The sequence below is a fragment of the Lactuca sativa genome, chromosome 6, assembly GCF_002870075.4.
Source record: "Lactuca sativa cultivar Salinas chromosome 6, Lsat_Salinas_v11, whole genome shotgun sequence".
Taxonomy (NCBI): Eukaryota; Viridiplantae; Streptophyta; class Magnoliopsida; order Asterales; family Asteraceae; genus Lactuca; species Lactuca sativa.
This window is the reverse complement of record NC_056628.2, coordinates 151,794,266-151,814,888: the sequence shown is the minus strand read 5'-3', so window position 1 is coordinate 151,814,888 and position 20,623 is coordinate 151,794,266. Positions and strand designations below refer to the sequence as shown.

Sequence of the window (20,623 nt, the reverse complement as noted above, 5' to 3'; positions counted from 1 at the left end):
CTTACGTGTTAGGCGGTGGCGAGTTCGAGATCCGAGTATGGAGATATCTGCTTTTGCTTGCCAGGTGAGTCTTCTCACTATACTTTACCATGAGTAGGTAACCAGAGTTATGTGACAGAGTATTTGTATGCTATGTATGTTATGTGTTGTACTGCATTATTTCTATGTGATTTATGCTGTGCATGTTTGCAGAGTTGGAACCGAAGGGTTCCTAGAGTTAGAACCGGAAGGTTCACAGAGTTAGAACCTGAGGGTTCACAGAGTTTGGGTGCACGGACCCATAGAGTTATAGCCTCGAGTGGCTTATATGTGTTATGTGTGTGGTATTTTGGGGAACTCACTAAGCTTCGTGCTTACAGTGTTTTGTGTTATGTTGTTTTCAGGTTTCTTTCAGTATCACGGTACGGCACCGGCTTGATTGTACACACCAGAGCAAGAGTCATATTTTGGAGGATCCTGGTTTTCTATGCAAGTGAAAATGGAGCTATGTTTTGTAATTTGATTATGAATGAGATTTTTAACAAGTGTTCTAAGAATAAAATGATTATTTAAAATGAAAATTTTGTCTTGAAATTTACGGTGTTACACTTGAAAATTGAAATCATAACTTGGAAATCTAAGTATATATTTCCTTTCCATTTTTGGAGGTCCTATTCATGTTCTAAATTTTCTGAATCATTGAGAGTTCAGTTCTTTTAGGTATATGATATAGGCGAACATAAGATTTCTTAGGTCAAATTAAGGAAGGTTTTAGCTTCTAAAGAGGAAGGGCGGTTGGGTGTTGGAAATTTATTCGTTGTTAATAGGGTGTTACTTTTGAAATGTCATGGGAGGTTTTTAATCGAACCAAGTACTCTATTGGTGAAAGGTTATTAAGGTGACATATGGAGAAAGAGGAAGGTTCGATTTAAATGGGTTCTCAACTAATAGACATGGAATTTGGAAAGTTTAAGGGATTCAATGTTAAGTTTCAAGTTAAATATATCATGGTGGATGTTTTCTATAAAAATAATGTATAGTGAAGAAACGACACCTCTTTCTAAAATGAAGTTTGAATATGTGATGTGTTCAACAATTTAACCACTTTCCAGAAAAATATCGTAGGTATTTGATTTCTAATAAGTGGCATGCAAAACAATGGATTGCATAGGTTGGTTTCAAACCCCATATATGGATTTTATACTTTGTAATTTTCTAACATCTTGTTAATTATGTAAATAATTTATAATTTATATCTATAAATTAGTTTATAAACAAAAAGGTTGTCAAAAAAGTTAAAACAAAGGTTAATTTTATGATTTGTTTTATATGCATTCCAAATCATTTGATATATTAACAAACTAAACAAACATTTTATTATAAAATGGATTTCAATTCCATTCTAAATCCATCCAACCAAACACAGCACATTATATGAAATGTAAACCAAAATCCAAAATTTCGGCAAAAATTAGACAACCCCATTCATTGAGAATGAAGAAGTAAAAGATTTACCGAAATGAAATGTAAATTACATGGTAATAACTCTCAATTTCACAATGTTGATTGCAAACTAATCTCATTATCATTATTAATGTAGCGATCTGATCTTACCTAATAATTTGATCATGAGGTTTTATGTTGTGACCAATATTCATTAACAAGCTGTGCAAATAAAGAATCTGGTTGGCTCATCAATTTCGTGGGTTCATCATACTCCATCACCTTTCCTGTAATTTTCAAACAAGGTAAAATATTAAAAGTTGCACAAATAAATAAATAAATAAAACTATGCTGCAACTTTTCTTTCCATTATAGATGAAAAAAATCTCACCATCCTTCATAACAAGTACCATGGAGCAGTCTATAACAGTTGGGATTCTGTGTGCAACTGTAATTACTGTGCAATCTTGAAATTCTTCCCGAATAGTTTTCTGTATGATTGTGTCGGTTGCATTATCGATTGAAGCTGTGGCTTCATCAAGTACAAGTATCTTTCTCCTTTTCAAAAGAGCTCTTCCTAAACAAAACAACTGTCGTTGCCCCAAACTCCAATTCGATCCATCTTGCAGAACTGTAATAATAATAATCCAACACATAATGGAATGTCAGTTGTGATTTTCGATCGATGGGGGAAGGTTTTTTTTTTATTTTTTAAATTCTTGATGGAATGGAATGATATACTATTGCTATAGATTACTTTTATTTGGATAACTTTAGGCAAATTGAAAGAAATAGTAGCATTCCAATACCTTGTTCAAGCCAAGGTAATCACCCATTCCATTATCTTGTTCATTTCATTCCATCATACCAAACAAAGCAGACACTAAGTTAATAAACCTATCTTTTTAAATCTTACCCAATGAGTCCAATCCATCTTTTTTGTCTTGAATTGCATCTCGAAGTTGGCATTTTTCAAGAACCTAGAAAAAGACAAAAAGTGTTATAGTTTGACAGTAATTTTGATTATCAAGTGTTTTAATTTACCTGCCATAGTTCTTGATCACTATGTTCTCCAAGAGGATCAAGATTATATCGAATGGATCCATTGAATAAAGTTGGTTCTTGTGGAATAATACCAAAATTTGATCGAAGGTCATGGAGTCCAATTGTAGTAATATCTAATTCATCTATAATGATTCTTCCCTCTGTAGGTTCAACTAGGCGAAACAAAGCACTGATTAAAGTTGTTTTTCCACTCCCTGTCCTTCCAACAATTCCAATTTTGTTTCCTCCTTCAAATACACAATTGATTCCTTGAAGAACCAATGGGGAATTTGGTTGATATCTTATCTACATTATACAAATAAACCAAATACTCGATAAATCTTGAAAGGTTATTTATATTGAACAACGTAATGAAAATATTATGTACCTTTAGGTTTTGGATATCGACTCTACCGGTACTTGGCCAGTTGCTTGAGGGTCGGTTGTCTTGTATAATTTCTGGGGCTTCACTAGGGATATGCATATATTGCTCTAGTCTTTCAACCGAAACTATCATATTCGATAGTTGGCATTGGACTTGGACGGAAAAAACAACAAAAACGTTCAATGAGAGCCCGTAGGAAAGAGCCATTCCAATGAGTCCTGTCATTACAATGTTTGTTGTTAGAGAAGCATCATAGCTCTCGTTAGTATCACTAACCGGAGTCTACCAGTGAGATTATATAGTTTGAAATCACTAACCGGAGTCAGACGGCTGAAAGGGAAGCAAAGTTATTGCTAGTGCAAAGCTAGCAATAACAAGCGCACATAACATTTCCAGACGTTGGATCAACCACTCATTTGCTGAAAAACTATGAAAAAATGGACTTGCATTGTTATCAATAAGGTTCAAATGTTCTACAAAGAAACGATCTTCTTCGCCAAATGCTCTAATGGTAACCACTCCAGCAATGGATTGTGCAAGATGGCTAGTGACTAATGACTTACTCGTGCCATCTAATCGCATCAACTCCTTTGCAGATGCATAATAGAATCTCTGTGTAAAAAAATTTGAGAGTTAACATTAGTGAAGACTTAATTTGGTAAGTTGTATATGAGTGTTTATTTTTCCACCTAGGTCCTAAGTCCTAACTTTCTACAAATTTGCCTCAAGTCTAGGAACACTTTTTTTTACCTGCAGAAGTATGGTAAGATAAACCGTTGGAATGATAATGATCAAGATAGGCCAAGTTAGGACTGCCAAGATTCCAAGGATAAAGTATGTGTTCATGGTTGAGCCTACAGTAAACGTAAGCTTTACTGCTAATTCAAGATCCACAATGCTGAGATCCGAGGACACCTAACAAAAGTAGATACCTAAGTTTCTTGCAAATCATTCGAGCATGATAAATTAATAATATATATGTATGAGTTTAGGTAAAAAAGAGTTACCCTGCTAATGATTCTTCCCACGGGTGTTGAGTCATAGAAGGACATTGGTGCTCGGTAAAGACATGTAATCAACTTGTTAAATATAGCAAGTGATGTGTCCATTGTTAACTTAACAATAAAATAAGATCTACCAAATAAAAAGAGCACCATCACAATACCAAGGATCATGTATACCAACACCAACTTCAGTTGGGTTATACTTGCACTTTGCACTTCCCTAGCCAACCATAAAGTCTGTATGAACTGTCCGATTATATACAACATATGTCCTAAAATTGACATGGAGAATAAGAAGTATCCATTGCTCTGGCTAAGATATTGTTTGTAGGGTCTTAAACCTGTGTCCCCTGCTTCTCGTTCTTCTTTCTTAATCAGTTGTTCCCCTACCGATGGTTCTATCTCTTGTATCGGCTTAATTTTTTCAATTTCTTGAACTGAAGATTCGGATTTTTGTTGAGAGTTATCAGCTGTTTTATTATCTGAACCAGAAGTTTCGCTAAGTGCAATCACAAGGTTTTGAAACTCTTTACTGGATTCAAGCAATTGAGCGTAGGTTCCTGTTTCAACAATCTTCCCGTCTGCCATTAACTGTTAACATATTCACAACCGATTAAGAATGGAAGAGAACAAAAACCCTAAAACGACTAGCTAGGGCTTTAGGACTCATTAGCTAGCTAACCAGGATATTGTCAAAAGCAGGCAGGAAATCGACTTGGTGAGTTACAAGTAACACCGTCTTGCTCGACAAAGCTTCCATGATGTATTCCTAGAAATAAAACAAATATTTTAACGATTTACATTTTCGTTGCAGATTGAAGAGAGAAGTGAAAATGATGCTTACTTTGAACAAACTTGATGCAGTATGTGCATCAACTGCACTGAATGGATCATCCAAGAGGTATATATCGGCATCTTGATATAATGCTCGAGCAAGCTGAACTCGTTGCTTCTGTCCACCACTGAGATTTACGCCTCGTTCTCCGATGATTGTTTGATCGCCAAATGAGAACATCTCGATATCCTTCACAAGTGAGCATTTGGTTATTACATATTGATACTTCTCCTCATCCATCAAATTTCCGAACAGTATATTGTCTCGAATTGTCCCTGTTTGGATCCATGCCGTTTGTGAAACGTATGCCATCTTCCCATTCACTTCAATCTGAAGACCAAATTCCGGACACAAAATTTAAAAGCTTAAACTATATATTAAAAAATTTCTACCAAGTAATTTCTTATTGTTTTTGTCTTTATAATTTTATATAAAAACGTTAAATGTATAAGTTAACAATGTCTACAAATATATCTTATTGTTTTTGTCTTTATAATTTTATATAAAAACGTTAAATGTATAAGTTAACAATGTCTATATATATATATATATATATATATATATATATATATATATATATATATATATATATATATATATATATATATATATATATATATATATATATATATAATGTTATTTTTCACCCATTAAAATCATTAGATTTTTTTTTTAATTAATGCTTCGCAACCCAATAATAAGAAAAACACTTTTTTTTTTTAAATAATGTTTCGCTACCGGATAATTTAAGAAAATCAGTTGTATATTTATGTGGAATTAAAAGAATTACATGACATTATATATTTTCAGAATTTGTAATTGTTGTTTTATATTTTAATTTTTTTAACTCCATATAGACTATGCAACTTTTTTTTTGGTATTATCTGATTATGAAATATTAATATAACCGAAATCATAAAATATAATCGTTTTAGTGCACATAAAAATAGTTTAATAGTTCTCTTTTTAAGAGAATAATACATCGAGTTTTTATGGCTTTAAATTTATAAAATATGAAACTAATCATATTATCATAATGTACAGTGTATTTAAATAAAATAAACATTATTTGCAAAATAACTACTAAGTCGGAAATACGAAATTCTAGACTAACAAAAACCATTTATTAAAATACAATTCAAACTCAACAAAAAACTAAACAAACACAGTAAATGATATATATATATATATATATATATATATATATATATATATATATATATATATATATATATATATATATATATATATATATATATATATATATATATATATATATATATATATATATATATATATATATATATATATATATATATATATATATATAGGTTTTATGAAAAACATAAAACTCGAAAAAAAAAAAAAAATCATAAAAATGCATAAACAAATACTTAGAGATCAAAATTTTTTTTTTTTTTACTTTATATTATGAAAAATCGCATTCTTTTATATAATTTCGTTGAAATTTAAAAAAAAAAAAAACAAAAAACAAAAAAAAATCGATTTTTTAATTTTTTTTTTCAACAAATTTATAAAAAAAAGCTGTGATTTTTCAGAATATAAAGTAAAAAAAAAAAATTTGTAATCTCTAAGTATTTTTATGTATTTTTATGATTTTTAGAGTTTTTATTGTTTTATATATATATATATATATATATATATATATATATATATATATATATATATATATATATATATATATATATATATATATATATATATATATATATATATATATATATATATATATACACACTAGGGCTAAAAAACAAACATATGATTAAAAACCAGTAATATTAAACACTTCAAAATATAGATTTTGAACATAAGTAAACAAATTTCTTTAAAAAAATTTGCAAACAAAAGAAAAAAAAAACACTCTCAATTTTGAAGAACAAGTCCGGAGTAGAACAATCCTGAGAAGAAAGTCATTTTTCAAATACTAAAAAATATTATTTTAAAGAAAAAAACTCATTTAAAATAGTAGTTTACTTAATTTCTTGTTAATATTTTATTGCTATGTCATATTAACAGCATATTTACATGTTCTAAAATATTTCCCTATATCAAGAAACCTGAACATTTTTTTTTGTAATAAATTAAAGATACAAATTTTACAATGCATTTGTAATTCTTTTGTAAAATTAAAAACAAGTTTAACAATTTAACTATTGCTTTTTTTTATTATTCGTTTTGACGAAGCATATATAATATTTAGTTTATTTATTAAATTAAAAAATATACATCATAATTGTTTACAAAACATAGCAATTATTAGTCTCATTTAGAGTTACATATAAGACCATCCGGTGTACATTGCACGAAGTCGTTCGTGGTCTAGTTGGCCACGAACCACGGCCGTGCACACCACCCCGGTGGTTCGTGGTGGGTCATGGTCGTGGCCTTCCGTGGCCCGGACAACGAATGCAAACGACCAATCATCTGATGCGCAAAGAATTCGACCGTTTCTTGTAGCCGTTGTTAAACGGCTAGATTTATAAAAAAAATAAATAAATAAATAAATAATTTATTTACCTATAAATACCATACTTTTATTCCTTATTTTTTACACCATTCTTTTCTTTCTCTATACACAAACTACACACTACATCTTCACAACCAAAAATCATGGATCCCAACCAAAATACCCCTCCAAATTACCGAAATCGCAAACCCGATAACGCTTTTGCGTTAGACACAACACCTCGACAATTCCCGACGATGGAGTCACCTCAAGGAGGTTTTATCAATCTACTTCAAAGTGGTTCCCCTATCCAACAAACACCACTTTTCCAACAACAATATCAACCTTTTCCGGCTTTCCAACAACAACAAATGCAACAACAATACCAACAATTTCAATAATTCCAACAACTACAACAACTCCAACAACAATCGTCACAACAACAACAACCACCAATTTCACAACCACCAAGCTCACAACCACCACTTTCGCCGGATTTTGTTCCGGAAACGCAACCTTCACCACCACCTCAACCAAAAAAGAAAAAAGGAAAAAAAACCGGCCCGACCCACTACCAACCAAGAAAGGGTCCCATGGACAAAAGAAGAAGAAGAAAAGTTAGCGAAGGCATGGGTGGCGGCTTCCGAAGATCCAATTGTAGGAGATAGCCAGACGTACGGAAGTTTTTGGGAAAAAGTCCGAGCCATTTTTTACGACTTAATGGAAAGTCAAGCTCGAAATGCCGATCAAATTACGTCGAAATGGCGAGATATTCGATTAAAATGCACCGATTTTGGAGGAATCTACAACAATCTCCTAAACATACGCAAAAGCGGCTCGAACGATTTTGATGTTTTCAAGGCGGCCATGGACCAATATGAAAAAACAACGCCTACACGCAAAGCTTTTCCGTATATGAAGCCGTGGCTAAAATTGAAAGACTCCCCAAAATGGAAAGAGCAAACGGAAGGAAGTTCCCAATCTTCCGGTTCAAAGCGTTCGAGAAACCCCGATAGAACTTCTCAACAATCGGACGGCCGAACACACATCGACATCAACGACGATCCGATAGATCTTGAAACCGACCAACCTCTTCCTCGGCCCGTTGGAAGAAATAAAGCAAAAAAAGCGGCGTCAACATCTTCGAATTCTAGTGTTATGGATATGTTCGGCGATAAATTTGATCGATATGTGCAGCTTCAGGAAACGAAGGCCGAGGTGATGACTCGGATGGAACAAAAAATGATCGAAGCACAAACATCATTTCAAGAGGCACAAGAGACACTCCAAACAAAAACCGATATGGAAATCTTGAAAATGAAAGCGGACGACCTTGAGGGCGAAGACTTGGAACTTTTTCTATCAATGAAAGAGTCGGTTCGAGCCCGACGTAGGCGTAGGGGGTAGTTTATTTTATGTATGGTTGGAATTTTTAGTTTTTTTAATGTTTTTTTTTTTAATTTTTTTTTTAAATTAACTAATGTAATTTTTATTTTGATTGTTATTTTTATTTTATTTTTTAATTTCAATTAATTTAGTTTTTATTTAATGTAATTTGGTATTTTAATTTAATGGAAAAATAGTATTAAAAAAATGTTTTTAATGTATTTTTGAATTAAATTTAAATAAAAAAATGAGGTGGAGTGGTGTTTTAATGTATTTTTGAATTAAATTTAAATAAAAAAATGAGGTGGAGTGGTATGTTTAGTGGTAAGTACCCCATGTATGTGGTAGTGGAATGTGGTGCTGATGTGGCACCCACCACATATGTGGTATGTGGTGGGTATAACGGATGGCCTAATAACACCCTTAAATAAACACTTTACACACCCTATTTTATAAATCAACTCTATTATGCTAAAAAAACACCCTACTTAGTCAAATCTTTGAAACCGTAACATTGAAAACTGAAAATATTGTAAAACATGCAGTCTTTTTTTTCTTTTATTTTGATAAAAATTTGATTTTGGTTAATATTTTTGATAATTAATCCAAAAACACAGCAATTACTATCAACAACCCATTACAGACACTCATTACACTGTCGACGGCAACCATCACCATCCTTAGAAACCTATCGCCGGCAACCAATAGAAAGAGAAAGAGAGTCAGATCTAGAGAGAAAGATCGAAAGTTAGAGATAGATTGAAGACCTACAATTGGCCAAACGTTGACGGTCTACCGTTTGAAAAGAGAGAGAGAGAGAGAGAGAGAGAGAGAGAGAGAGAGAGAAAGAAAGAGAGAGAGAACGCCGACAAGTGGCTTAAGTTGTATGGTCCGTTGGCGGCGTTAGTCCGGTGGAGAAGATGTTATAGTAACGACAGTGGTCTGACGATCATGATAGAACGACGATGACGACGGTCTAAAAGGTTGAGATGATATTTGAAAAGACGTAGATATGTTTTCTTGAGAGAATTAGAAAAATATGGTTTTAAACCTTTAGTTATGATTTTTAGTTATAAAAAGGATGAAATAGGTCGGGCTTCATTTCCGTTAGTTTTTTTAAATAATATAAAAATATACTATACATTAATTAAAAGTAAAAAATGTAATTATTGTTTGATTATTGAAAAGTATTTTTTAATTACAAATATAATAATGGTATTTGACTAAGGGATGTTTTTCTAGTAGAGTCTTTATTAGAACGTGAGAGTGTTTTTTTAGGGATAATAACTTGAAAGGGTAACGAACTTTCGATTTTGTTCATATTTAGTCACTAAATTTTTTTTCATTATCTATTTACCACTGCACGTGTAGTGGTTTTTTTAGAAAAAACAAACAGTATCTAAATATGAACAAACTTCATATTGTATTATGTTTTAGCAAATTATTTGTTTTTGTTAAATTCTAGCAACATTTGTTGATGAAGAAATCTATAAAATAAAAAAAACAAAACCCCAAAAAATATATTAAAAAACGAAAAAACGAAACCGAAATAAAAAACCAATGGTTTGGTATTTTCCAAAATAAAAAATCAAAATATCCAATTTGATTTTGATTTAACAAAAAAATGAACCATTCTCACACATAACATTGTTTTAATTGTTGAATATATAACTATTTTTTTCTTTAAAAAAATATATTTTTGTAAAGGTAATATGAATGGGGTGGTTTGGGCGTAACGCTTCATAAAAATGATAACGGTTTTACTTAATTTTGTATGTCTAGTTAAATAATCATAAATTTCAATAATTATTCAAACTATTAAAGAAAAAATAATCTCAAATATAAATCAATTGTCCGAATAAATTAAAAATGTCTAAATTCTAAACAGCTTGACTTTCATTTTCGATATCCTTTTTAATACTAAATATACTAGTATGATGTATGTCAATAAATGAAGTATAATAACATATATAATGTATCAATGTATATATGCATTCTTTTATAAACAACATATATGGTTTAATATATATCAATTTATGTGTTGCATAATTTTATAACACAAATTTCAAACATATAATATTAGGATAATTTTTATACATATAATACTGCATGGTTTTATAACATAAAACTTATACATATAATATTGGTTTCATTTTTTTTTTTTACCTTTTTCGGGGTTTTGTTATTTTTTTTTCATAGATTTCTTCATCAACAAATTTGTTAAAATTTAACAAAAATACATAATTTGTTAAACCATAGTACAAGAAGAAAGTTTGTTCAGATTTAGTCATTGATCTGTTTGATTTCATTTACTAGTTATATATTAAATGTAATGTTTATTAATTGTATTATCATGTTATATATATTAAACGAGTTTTTTTCCATCTATTTTAAATTTTAAGTTTTTTTTTCTACACCCTTTCTATTTTCAAGTTTTCTGTTCCCTATATTCTGTCTATTTTTATTATACACCTTAATTTTGATTATTTTTTTTATTGGACCAGCTCACTTATATTTTAAATACAATGGTTATATCTTTTTCCAGGCAATACTTATGATCTAACTCTTTGGCATAACTTTTCTTTTATCATTGGACCGGCTTTCTTATATTTTGATTTTTTTATGCGATATACAAATTTGACTTTTCTTTTTCTACTTTCATTGCATCACTAACATGCAATCTAACCTAATGAATCAAAATCAATTTTGCCAAATGTCATGTACTCATTAATTTTGTCATATGTTATTTTCTAAAAGTTTTTGATTTATTTTTTTCCATTTATCATTTTTTTGTATTTTTTATTTTCTTAAATTTAAGATACATATTTTAGTAAGATTTATATATGTAAAGTAGATTATTCTATTAAATTTCATAATAAATGCTCTACAATCTTTCAAATATCTTATATTATATATTAAATTACTTATTTTATTTATTATATTCTTTGTATTTATATAAACTTATTATTTTAAAAAATATATAATACTTATAATTTTATATTAAACTTTTTTTTTCTAAACCCGTGTAATACACGGGTTTCACACATAGTTATATATATATATATTTTCAAAATGAAGAAGCATAAGCTTTTGACAATCTTTCAGTTTTTTTTTAGTTTACGAATTTAACAAAATAATATTATTTTCTAATGATAAAAAGATATATTAATTTACTTTAATGTATTATACATTACAACTACAACTCCAATAGAAGGTAAAAATCCCTATTCTAATAAAAGAATAGGTTTAATCTCATATTGACATGTGTCATGCAATTAGAACCCCTCATTAATGTTATATATCATTTATCATGCCACTTGTCAACCTATTAATTATTCATTTCAAATTTCAAATTTTAAATTTCCCACTCTAATTTTATTAAATTAATAATTGATTCTTCATTTTAAATTTCAAATTTTAAAATTTCTTTCTTTAATTATATTAAATTAATAACATTAGATTAAAAAATAAAATAAAATTAATATAAATTATAAAATGATATAACTCCACTTATTTATTTAAATCAACGATTATAATTTTATATAACTAAAAAAATATCTCTTAAGTAATAATTTATTTAAAATAATTGATTAATAATTTTGATTTTTTAATACAAAAGTTTAATTAATTTTATAACTGTGGTTATCACGGGTTGTAAACTAGTATATATAATAAAGTGATTATATTGTAAACATTTATTGAAAACTACTAAAAATAATTTTATACTAGTTATTAAAAGCAATGGTTATTTACTAATAAATAAAATAAATATATTATATTGTTCACTAAAAAATCTAAAACTATTTATGTTTATTAAAAATTTAAAGTGCATATGTTTGTGTAGGCAAAAGTTTACAAGAAGATGGAAGTATTATAATTTTATAGAAAAAAAAAAACTAAAATTGTTATTTTCATATATTGAAAGGATATATAAAATGTAAGTGTATAATCAATAACCATGTTTATTAACAGAAAGTGCAGAAATAAAAATATTATACTTTTAAAAAAATGTTAAAATGCATAAAATAATAATGTATTATCTATGTTGTTCTTTATATTTTATAAATAAATAATAAATTTGAAACAGAATATTTAAATAATGATTATTAGTTGGATATTACTTAATCGTAAATACAATCTTTAATCTTTATGTTTTGAATCTCTTTAATAAAATAACAATTAATTCAAATTAAATATACACAAATTAATCTCAAAATTGGATCAAAAGGTTAAAATAGAAAGATACGTACTGTGCCTTTTGTATGCGGAACTTCTCCTAAAACGGCGGAGATAAGAGTCGATTTACCGGAGCCGACCTCACCGCATATAGCCACTTTTTTCCCGGTCAAAACTTCAAGTTTTACATCGGTAAGTGTCGGTTTCGAAGAATCATCATTCCATGAAATCGATTCACAATTGATTACTACAGCTCGATCTTCCATGTTTCCATGATTCTTCTCTTCTTTCTGCAACTCTGACGCCTGTAAAAACTCAACAACACGGGTTAACCCAACCCTTCCTTCAATAAATACCGCTGCAACATCAGAAATACTCTGAATTGGCTCCTGAATGATCCGAATCGTTGCCAGAAACGTGAACACATTACTCGCATTAAGCTCGATTCCCAACAAATAACAAGTCCAAAACGTCACCACCGACACAATCACCGGAGACGACCAAAACATAATGATGAAAAATCCTCTTTGCGTCATAACAGACGATAACCATTTCATCTCTTCGTTTCTTAACTGTGCAGCCGCCTCTCGGAAATGCGTCTCCCAAGCGTACAACTTCAGAACCTTCATGTTTGAAATCGCCTCTGATATGGCCTTCAACCGCCGGTCTTGCGCCGCCATGAGTTTCGTTAGGTATTTATGTTGTAATTTCCCCAACGGAATGTTTCCGACGACTGTTAATACTATTACCAATAAAGCTGCGATCGTTGCTACTCCGATTGAAAAATAGATTATGAAAATCCCTAGACATATCTGAAGAGCGATTGTCCATATGTTATGAAACCAAAACGGAACCTCTCCGATTTTGGTAGCATCAACGGTGGCGTAGTTCATGATTTGGCCGGAGGAGTAAATCAATTTAGCATCATTTGATAGCCGGAGTTGCTTCTTATAAATCGCTGCACATAACATCGACTTGACTTGTAGTCCGATCACTCTAGTCCGAAACTTTAGTTGTCTCTCCGATATCGATTCCAGACATTTCGCTAGAAATAAACCTAACGTCAGAAAATACCCTTCGTTCTCGAAACTTTCATTCCCTTGAACAAGTTGAATGAAAGCTCGAAGAATCAAAGGACCTGAAGCCAACGCGAGCACTTTTATCAGCGCAAAAATACCAGTGATTACGAGCTCTTTCCATTGCCAAACGAACAACGTCGATAAGATCGGCGGATCGGAATCACCATGACCACCGGAAACACTCTTTGCTCGCCGTTTCTCCAACGTCTCCATGAAAGTGGAGTAACATTCTTCTGCTGTGTCTTCCTTTCGTAACTTAGGGATGTCGTTTTCATCGAGAACTTTACTTTTCCCTTTTACCATCAACGGGTTTAGCCACCAGAATGTGAATTTACTTAACACTCCAGCTTTGGCCATCGGAGTAACATTTTCGTCTGTTTCAGATGGTGGATTAGCTTTCAGAGGCGCATAAAGCGAATTATCTTCCATTAATACAAGTTGTACTAACTTCTAAGATGAAGGTCTGAAGTCTTGAAGTCTGAACAAATGAGAATATAGTAGTTAGTTTTGTGCTAAAACGGACGAGTGATGAGTGGACTGAAGTCCACGGGAGAGCAATTGGTGGTATTTAAAGCATTATGAAATCAACATAAGATATGTGTTTTCAAGACATGTGTTTTGCAAAGAAATTGTTAATCGAATGCACACTCTATAAATGTACAATCATAGTATAAAAAGAAGGGACTTAAATCAACTTTATTTTAATATTTTTTTGGCGACCACTATTGTTTATAAGGGAGAACGGAATGGTAGCGGTTTTGTTGAGCGGCTTTGACCAGAAAGAAGAAGAAGAGGGAGCACCGGGAGGAGAGCAAGAGAAAAAGAGAGGGTGTTAAGCGAGTTCAAGAAACCGCTGGAGGGTTGAATTACAGAAGAAAAATAGGGAAGATGGGTTGGGAGGGATGCAGTTTAGATAGGTTAGACTCCCCCCACAAAGGGTTTGGCGGATAGCGGGAAGGACGGGGACGATTCCATCCTCCCAAAGTTTCTAATGATTCGATTGACACCAATATTTTTTCGTCTTTTTTAATCTATTATATTTTTTAGAGTAAATTATAGAAATGATTGCTTGTTTTTTGTTATAATTGTATTTTTTGTTTCTAGGTTTAAAAATTGATAGGTTGTATCCCTATGATTTATAAATATTGCAGTTTAGGTCTTTGCTTCATAAAAAGGCTAAGAGCGTGTTTGCAAATAGTAGTTGTTAGCTGGAAGCGGGTAGTTGGTAGCGGGTAGCATGTAGCAGATAGCTGGTAGCGGAAAACTGTTGATTTTATTTGTTATATGAGTGTTTGACAAAAGTTGTTGGAAGCTTTTTAATTATATAAAATTACATAAAACGACAATTGATTAAAAATAAATAAATATATAAATATATTTTTAAGGATAATTATGGAAATTGATTTCAAAAGCTCAGTAACATTTTGTTAAACGCTACATGAAGTAGTTTTTAGATTTGGAGCGTTTTATTTAAACTAAAAACTAAACGCTCGTACTGCCAAACAAAGTTTTTTATTTAAAATAGAACGTTTTGTCAAAAAGCTAAAAGCTAAAAGCTTCCAAACGCTTCCAAAAGCTCCGTGCCAAACACGCCCTAACTTACCTTCCTTTTTCTTTTTCATTTTCTTTTAACTATTTATTATTATTATTATTATTATTATTATTATTATTATTATTATTATTATTATTATTATGTCATTTGTTCTTTAATTTAATTAAATTTGTATAGATTTCTTATTAAATTATTTTTATTTTTTAAAATTATATATATATATATATATATATATATATATGGAAAAGTGAATATACCCTTAAGGGTATATAAGCTTAGATACTCAAACATACCATAATACGTCATTTTGTTTGATATATTCATTATAATATTCTTAAACTTCAACCCTTAACTTGATTTACTTTCAAGATTTTCGAAATTTCAGTATTATCTTTCGCTTATATCATATCTTTTTGCAGAACACCTATTAGGCTATATATATATATATTCTAGTTGAAAATGGAAATTATGTAAAATAAGATAAATGTGTAATTTATAAACATCATGAAAGTAAATCAAGTTAGAAGTTAAATTAAAAGAACATTGGATAATTATAATGCATTATATGATACAAAACGATGTAGTATAGTGAGTTTGGGTACCTAACTTTATATACCCTTAAGGGTATATTCACTTTTCATATATATATATATATATATATATATATATATATATATATATATATATATATATATATAAGTTCAATTAAGAAAATAAAGAAGGTTGAGAATGGGGAAATCATTCTCAGTCAATCATTTATTTTTGCCGCAAAAGCCTCCAACGTACCAGCGGAAATGAGAAAGGAATACACATGTATTTTCCAACAAAACATGTTTCTTTAAGCTATGTTAATTATTACCTTAATATATATACAAAAACATAGTTTTTTTTCGTTTTATTTTTATTTTTAAGGAGCTATTTTTATCGAAAAATGATTTTAAATACATCAAAATTCATAAATAAATAGACATCCATATTAATATAGTTTTAAGATAAAATAAAGTTTTTATTTGTTTTATAGTTTCAGCTATTGTTATTCATAAGTGAATAAAAACGCATCAAGTTTTTACTACAGTACATTCGTTATTCACTTACGAATAAAAAATATGATTAATTTTTTTAGAGTTTAAGTATCATTCATATATAAATATAACATATATAAACTCTTTACAGTTTACATCAGCTCTTGTGAAATGTTATAATCACATATGAATCAAGCGTGTATTAGTTTTCCTCACAAGTTATATTCACATATGAAAAACACATTTGTCATAATTTTGTTACGCTTCATTTTTTATTCATAAATGAATAAGTAGTTCAAAATTTTAAAACACGTCGCCTTTTTTTTAACATACTACTTATTTATATTCGAATAAAAAATAAACAATAACAAAAATCTGATAAATTTTTTATTTATATATGAATATAACATATGACGACCATTAATACACATTTTATTCATATATAAATATAACGTGTAACGAAAGATGATGTAAAAAAATATATATATTTTAGGTAAAAAAAAGTTTTATTACGTGTTATATTTATATATGAATAATATTTAAACTCTAAAAAAGTTAAGCATACGTTTTATTCATAAATTAATAACGAATGTACTAAAAAATATAATCGATTTTTATTACTTATGAATAACAAAAGCTGAAACTCTAAAAAAATCATTTTATCTTAAAACTATATCAATATGGGTGTCTATTTATAGAGAATAAAAAAATTATGAATTTGTATATATTTAAAATAATTTTTTTAATAATAATAGTTTTCTAAAAATCGAAAAAACAAAAAAATATATGTTTTTGTGTATATTAAGATAACGATTATCATAGTTTAATGAAATATATTTGGTTGTAAAACACATGTGTATCCGTTATTCATTTCAGTTGGTGCGCCTAAGTGTTTTGCGTCAAAACAAATGTGTGACTGAGAAGAATTCTCTCATTCTTAACATTGGTTTCTCAATTGGATCCTCCTCTCTCTCTCTCTCTCTCTCTCTCTCTCTATATATATATATATATATATATATATATATATATATATATATTAGAATTAAAAACAACAACAAATCAAAATATGAAAAAAAAAAAAAACAACAACAACAACAACAAAAGACAAAAAATCAAATCACGAGGTAGAATTGAAAAGGGAGGGGGTACTTATAGAAAACCCTATTCATTTTATGATAATCTTTTTGGGGAATTGACATATCAAGGTAATTATCTTTTCGTCTGTTCACATTTGGGTAACTTTTTTTTGTACAGGTAACGAACTTGTTAGAACTATTCACATAAGATCATAATGACCATTATGACCAACTGTGGCAAGTTATATGTAACGCCCACAAATTCGGGCTGGTCGATTTAAAGACAATAAGCATCAAAAAATGACTTTTTGATGGAAGATTATTTATAATAAATAATCTTAACTGAGTGATAGTATATGTCACAAGGGTTCCGTACATATAAAGAAAGCCGAAATCCGAGTTATAACAAAGAAGTTATGACATGTCGGAGTTTTGCGACAAAACCGACACAAAGCTTTATGACATAAAAAGTGAGTTTGCGATAAAATACGTTTTAGCTTTAGCAATCTAAACGAAAGTCGTAGTGTACGTTAAACGGAGGGCGTGCATAAAAAGAACGTCAAAATCTGACTATGTATGAAGAAGTTATGATTTTTCCAAGATTTAGCATATCAATGCACAGCCTGGAATTCAAATTTGATATTGACCGATTTTTATCCAACACAATCTAAACGAGAATTGAAGATATTGTTAATAAGAGCTCGACGATAAAAAGACAGATGAAAACGGACGTCAGATGACAAAGTTATGATTTTTTAACGGACTTTACCTGTCCAGGCTTGTTAAAATATAACTTTAAAAATGAATTCAAAATTAGCCAATAGATTCTAAACGAAAGTTGTAGAGTACATCGTCGCCTACACGTGGATATAAAGAACGTCCAAAACGGAGCTCGTATGCGATAGTTATGGAATTTAGAAGTCATGAGGGTGCTGATGTGAAGAGGGTGACGTGGCCGAATCTCAGCCTTTGTTTGCTCCCCACGGCCTCGCTTCGGATCATCGACACATGCCCCTCGTACACAGAGCATAGTACTCGTACGCGCATCGTACCTGGTACGCACAGTGTACCTCCGAGGAACGCCCAACGTATCGAGGATCAACCCCTATAAATACCATGTGAGGTTCAACACTTTCCTTCACACCTTAACCCTTCTCTCTCTCTCTCTCTCTATCTATCTCTCTCTCTAACTTATCTCTAAACCTCTCCCAAGCCTTAGTACTTCCCAAGTGCTAAGAGGCGAGTCCCGGAGCGCTAGAAGGCTCAGAGAAGAAGAGCTTTCGGCTTGGAAGTTCTGCCCCCGCAGAGCCCGGTTCCTAGCCAAACCTCCTAGTAAGTGAGTTATGTTTACCCTACTTTAAGTATAGATTATGTTTAAGTTCAATATCGTTATTATGAACTTATAAACAATATATATATAATATATAATATACAAAGTGTTATTATAATATCTTTTAACTACTCGCAGTACGGGGAATATGGTTTGAAGAGTCACATAGGGTTGTTGGATTTCAGAAGTGCTATAATGCCAAAATGGTCCTGCCCTTCGGTGTTTCATGTCTGGCTCCTGTCTGTACATAGTGGTTGAAAAGTATTGTTTAACACTTATAAAACAATATCTCTTGTAAATAGTCGCTATAAGTATTAGACTAAAATCTAGCGGTAAACTGTATATGTATTTTATACCTATAAAAGTATTGGGTAAAGATGGGTAGAAGAATGATAAGAGATGAAAGATGATATAGATGAACATTGGAAGCTATGGACTTAGTACCTGATAGATAAACCCTGATAGCTATGGACTTAGTGACAAATAGATAAACCCCGACAGATATGGACTTAGTGCCTTACAAATGAACATTGGTAGTTATGGACTTAGTGCCTTACAAATGAAAGTTGGCAGCTATGGATTTAGTGCTCTATAAATGTATATGGGCAGCTATGGACTTAGTGTCTAACAGATAACATCGGCCGCTATTGACTTCGTGCCTGTTGGATGAACCCTGGCAGCGATGGACTTCGTGCCTATTCCTTAGGACAATCCTTAGGAATGAATGAATGATGAATAGATGATTCTTAGGGTAGATCCTTAAGAATAAAGATGATAATGGGGATGAGAAGTTGGGTTAATTGTTTAATGATTAAACATAATAATTATATTATTGTGGGTTGAAAACCCTATGTACTCACCAAGTTTCCCAACGTGACCTACTCAGTTTATTTGTATCACAAGTATCGATACGAAGCTACATTACACTAAGAGATTAAAGGAGATGCAAATCATTAGTGTAAATGAATGTAAGGTCTGTTTATGCTTATGTTTTCGTATTGACGATGGCATCCCAAAGTTTTAATATAAACAAAATACATTTATTTGGAAATGCTTTGATAATATATTTATCATGTTTTTCTGGGAACAAATTCCACAATATTATTCTTTAAAATGAATACTCTGATGTTTAAATAAGCATAAATAAAAAAATGACCGTGAATTTGGGGATATCACATTATAATCGGTCATATGTGAACATTTTCAACAAGTTTGTTACCTAGATGTGTGTGTGTATATATATATATAGAGAGAGAGAGAGAGGGAGAGAGAGAGAGAGAGAGAGAGAGAGAAAGTTATTTGATATTTATGTTACTAAAAACAGCTCCCAATATGTCGTGACCAATTTTAATGGTCATTGTTGGAACCTGAAAGTGAACCTCTAGAAATCTCTAACATTTAGATGTTCTGAAGTCAGTCTTAGTTCCGAAGTGGAATATGGTCTGGAGTCAGTCTATGGTCAAAAGTGAAGATTGTGTCCGGAGTAGAGAGTATGTTCAAAGAAAAGATGTTCTGAACAAAGAATAAGTCTGAATCATTTTATTCGTCTATGCATTAATTATTCTTGTCTTTTAGTTTGATATAACAATACACAGGACTTAGTTTATTTTTTCAAAATGGATAATCAGAGTGTCAGAAGTAACTCTTTTTTCTGGTCTTATGTATTGGTTTGAGTTTGTACGATGTACTCCTTTCTCCTATTTAAGGAGTGTTTAATGTCAAGAATATATGACGGATTGTTCCTCCAAATATAGCTATATTTGAATTTACTTCACTTGCATCTTTCTCTCAAATCAAACTCTTTAAAACATTCTACTTGTTCATTTATTGTCTTTACTTTGAGTA

The 20,623-nt window shown here is 30.5% G+C and overlaps 1 protein-coding gene across 1 annotated transcript; it reads right to left on the bottom strand.

Annotated features, from left to right (window-relative positions):
• Positions 1-1,330: 1,330 nt before the first annotated feature.
• LOC111890853 (ABC transporter C family member 10) lies at positions 1,331-14,407 on the bottom strand. The gene is made up of 11 exons (XM_023886934.3): positions 12,794-14,407; positions 4,700-5,020; positions 4,538-4,624; positions 3,859-4,446; positions 3,602-3,766; positions 3,169-3,463; positions 2,855-3,069; positions 2,467-2,772; positions 2,339-2,402; positions 1,814-2,053; positions 1,331-1,709 (listed from the first exon to the last, which is right to left on the bottom strand). Exons 1-11 carry the CDS (start codon positions 14,225-14,227, stop codon positions 1,606-1,608), a joined length of 3,819 nt encoding a protein of 1,272 aa, XP_023742702.1. The 5' UTR covers positions 14,228-14,407; the 3' UTR covers positions 1,331-1,605.
• Between the last annotated feature and the right edge of the window lie 6,216 nt (positions 14,408-20,623).

Coding starts and splice junctions, on each gene's coding strand:
- LOC111890853 (XM_023886934.3), bottom strand. CDS start 14,227: ATGGAAGATAATTCGCTTTATGCGCCTCTGAAAGCTAATCCACCATCT. Junction 3,070..3,168: donor CTTTCAGCCGTCTGACTCCG/GTTAGTGATTTC, acceptor TTGTAATGACAG/GACTCATTGGAATGGCTCTT. Junction 2,403..2,466: donor GTGATCAAGAACTATGGCAG/GTAAATTAAAAC, acceptor GTCTTTTTCTAG/GTTCTTGAAAAATGCCAACT.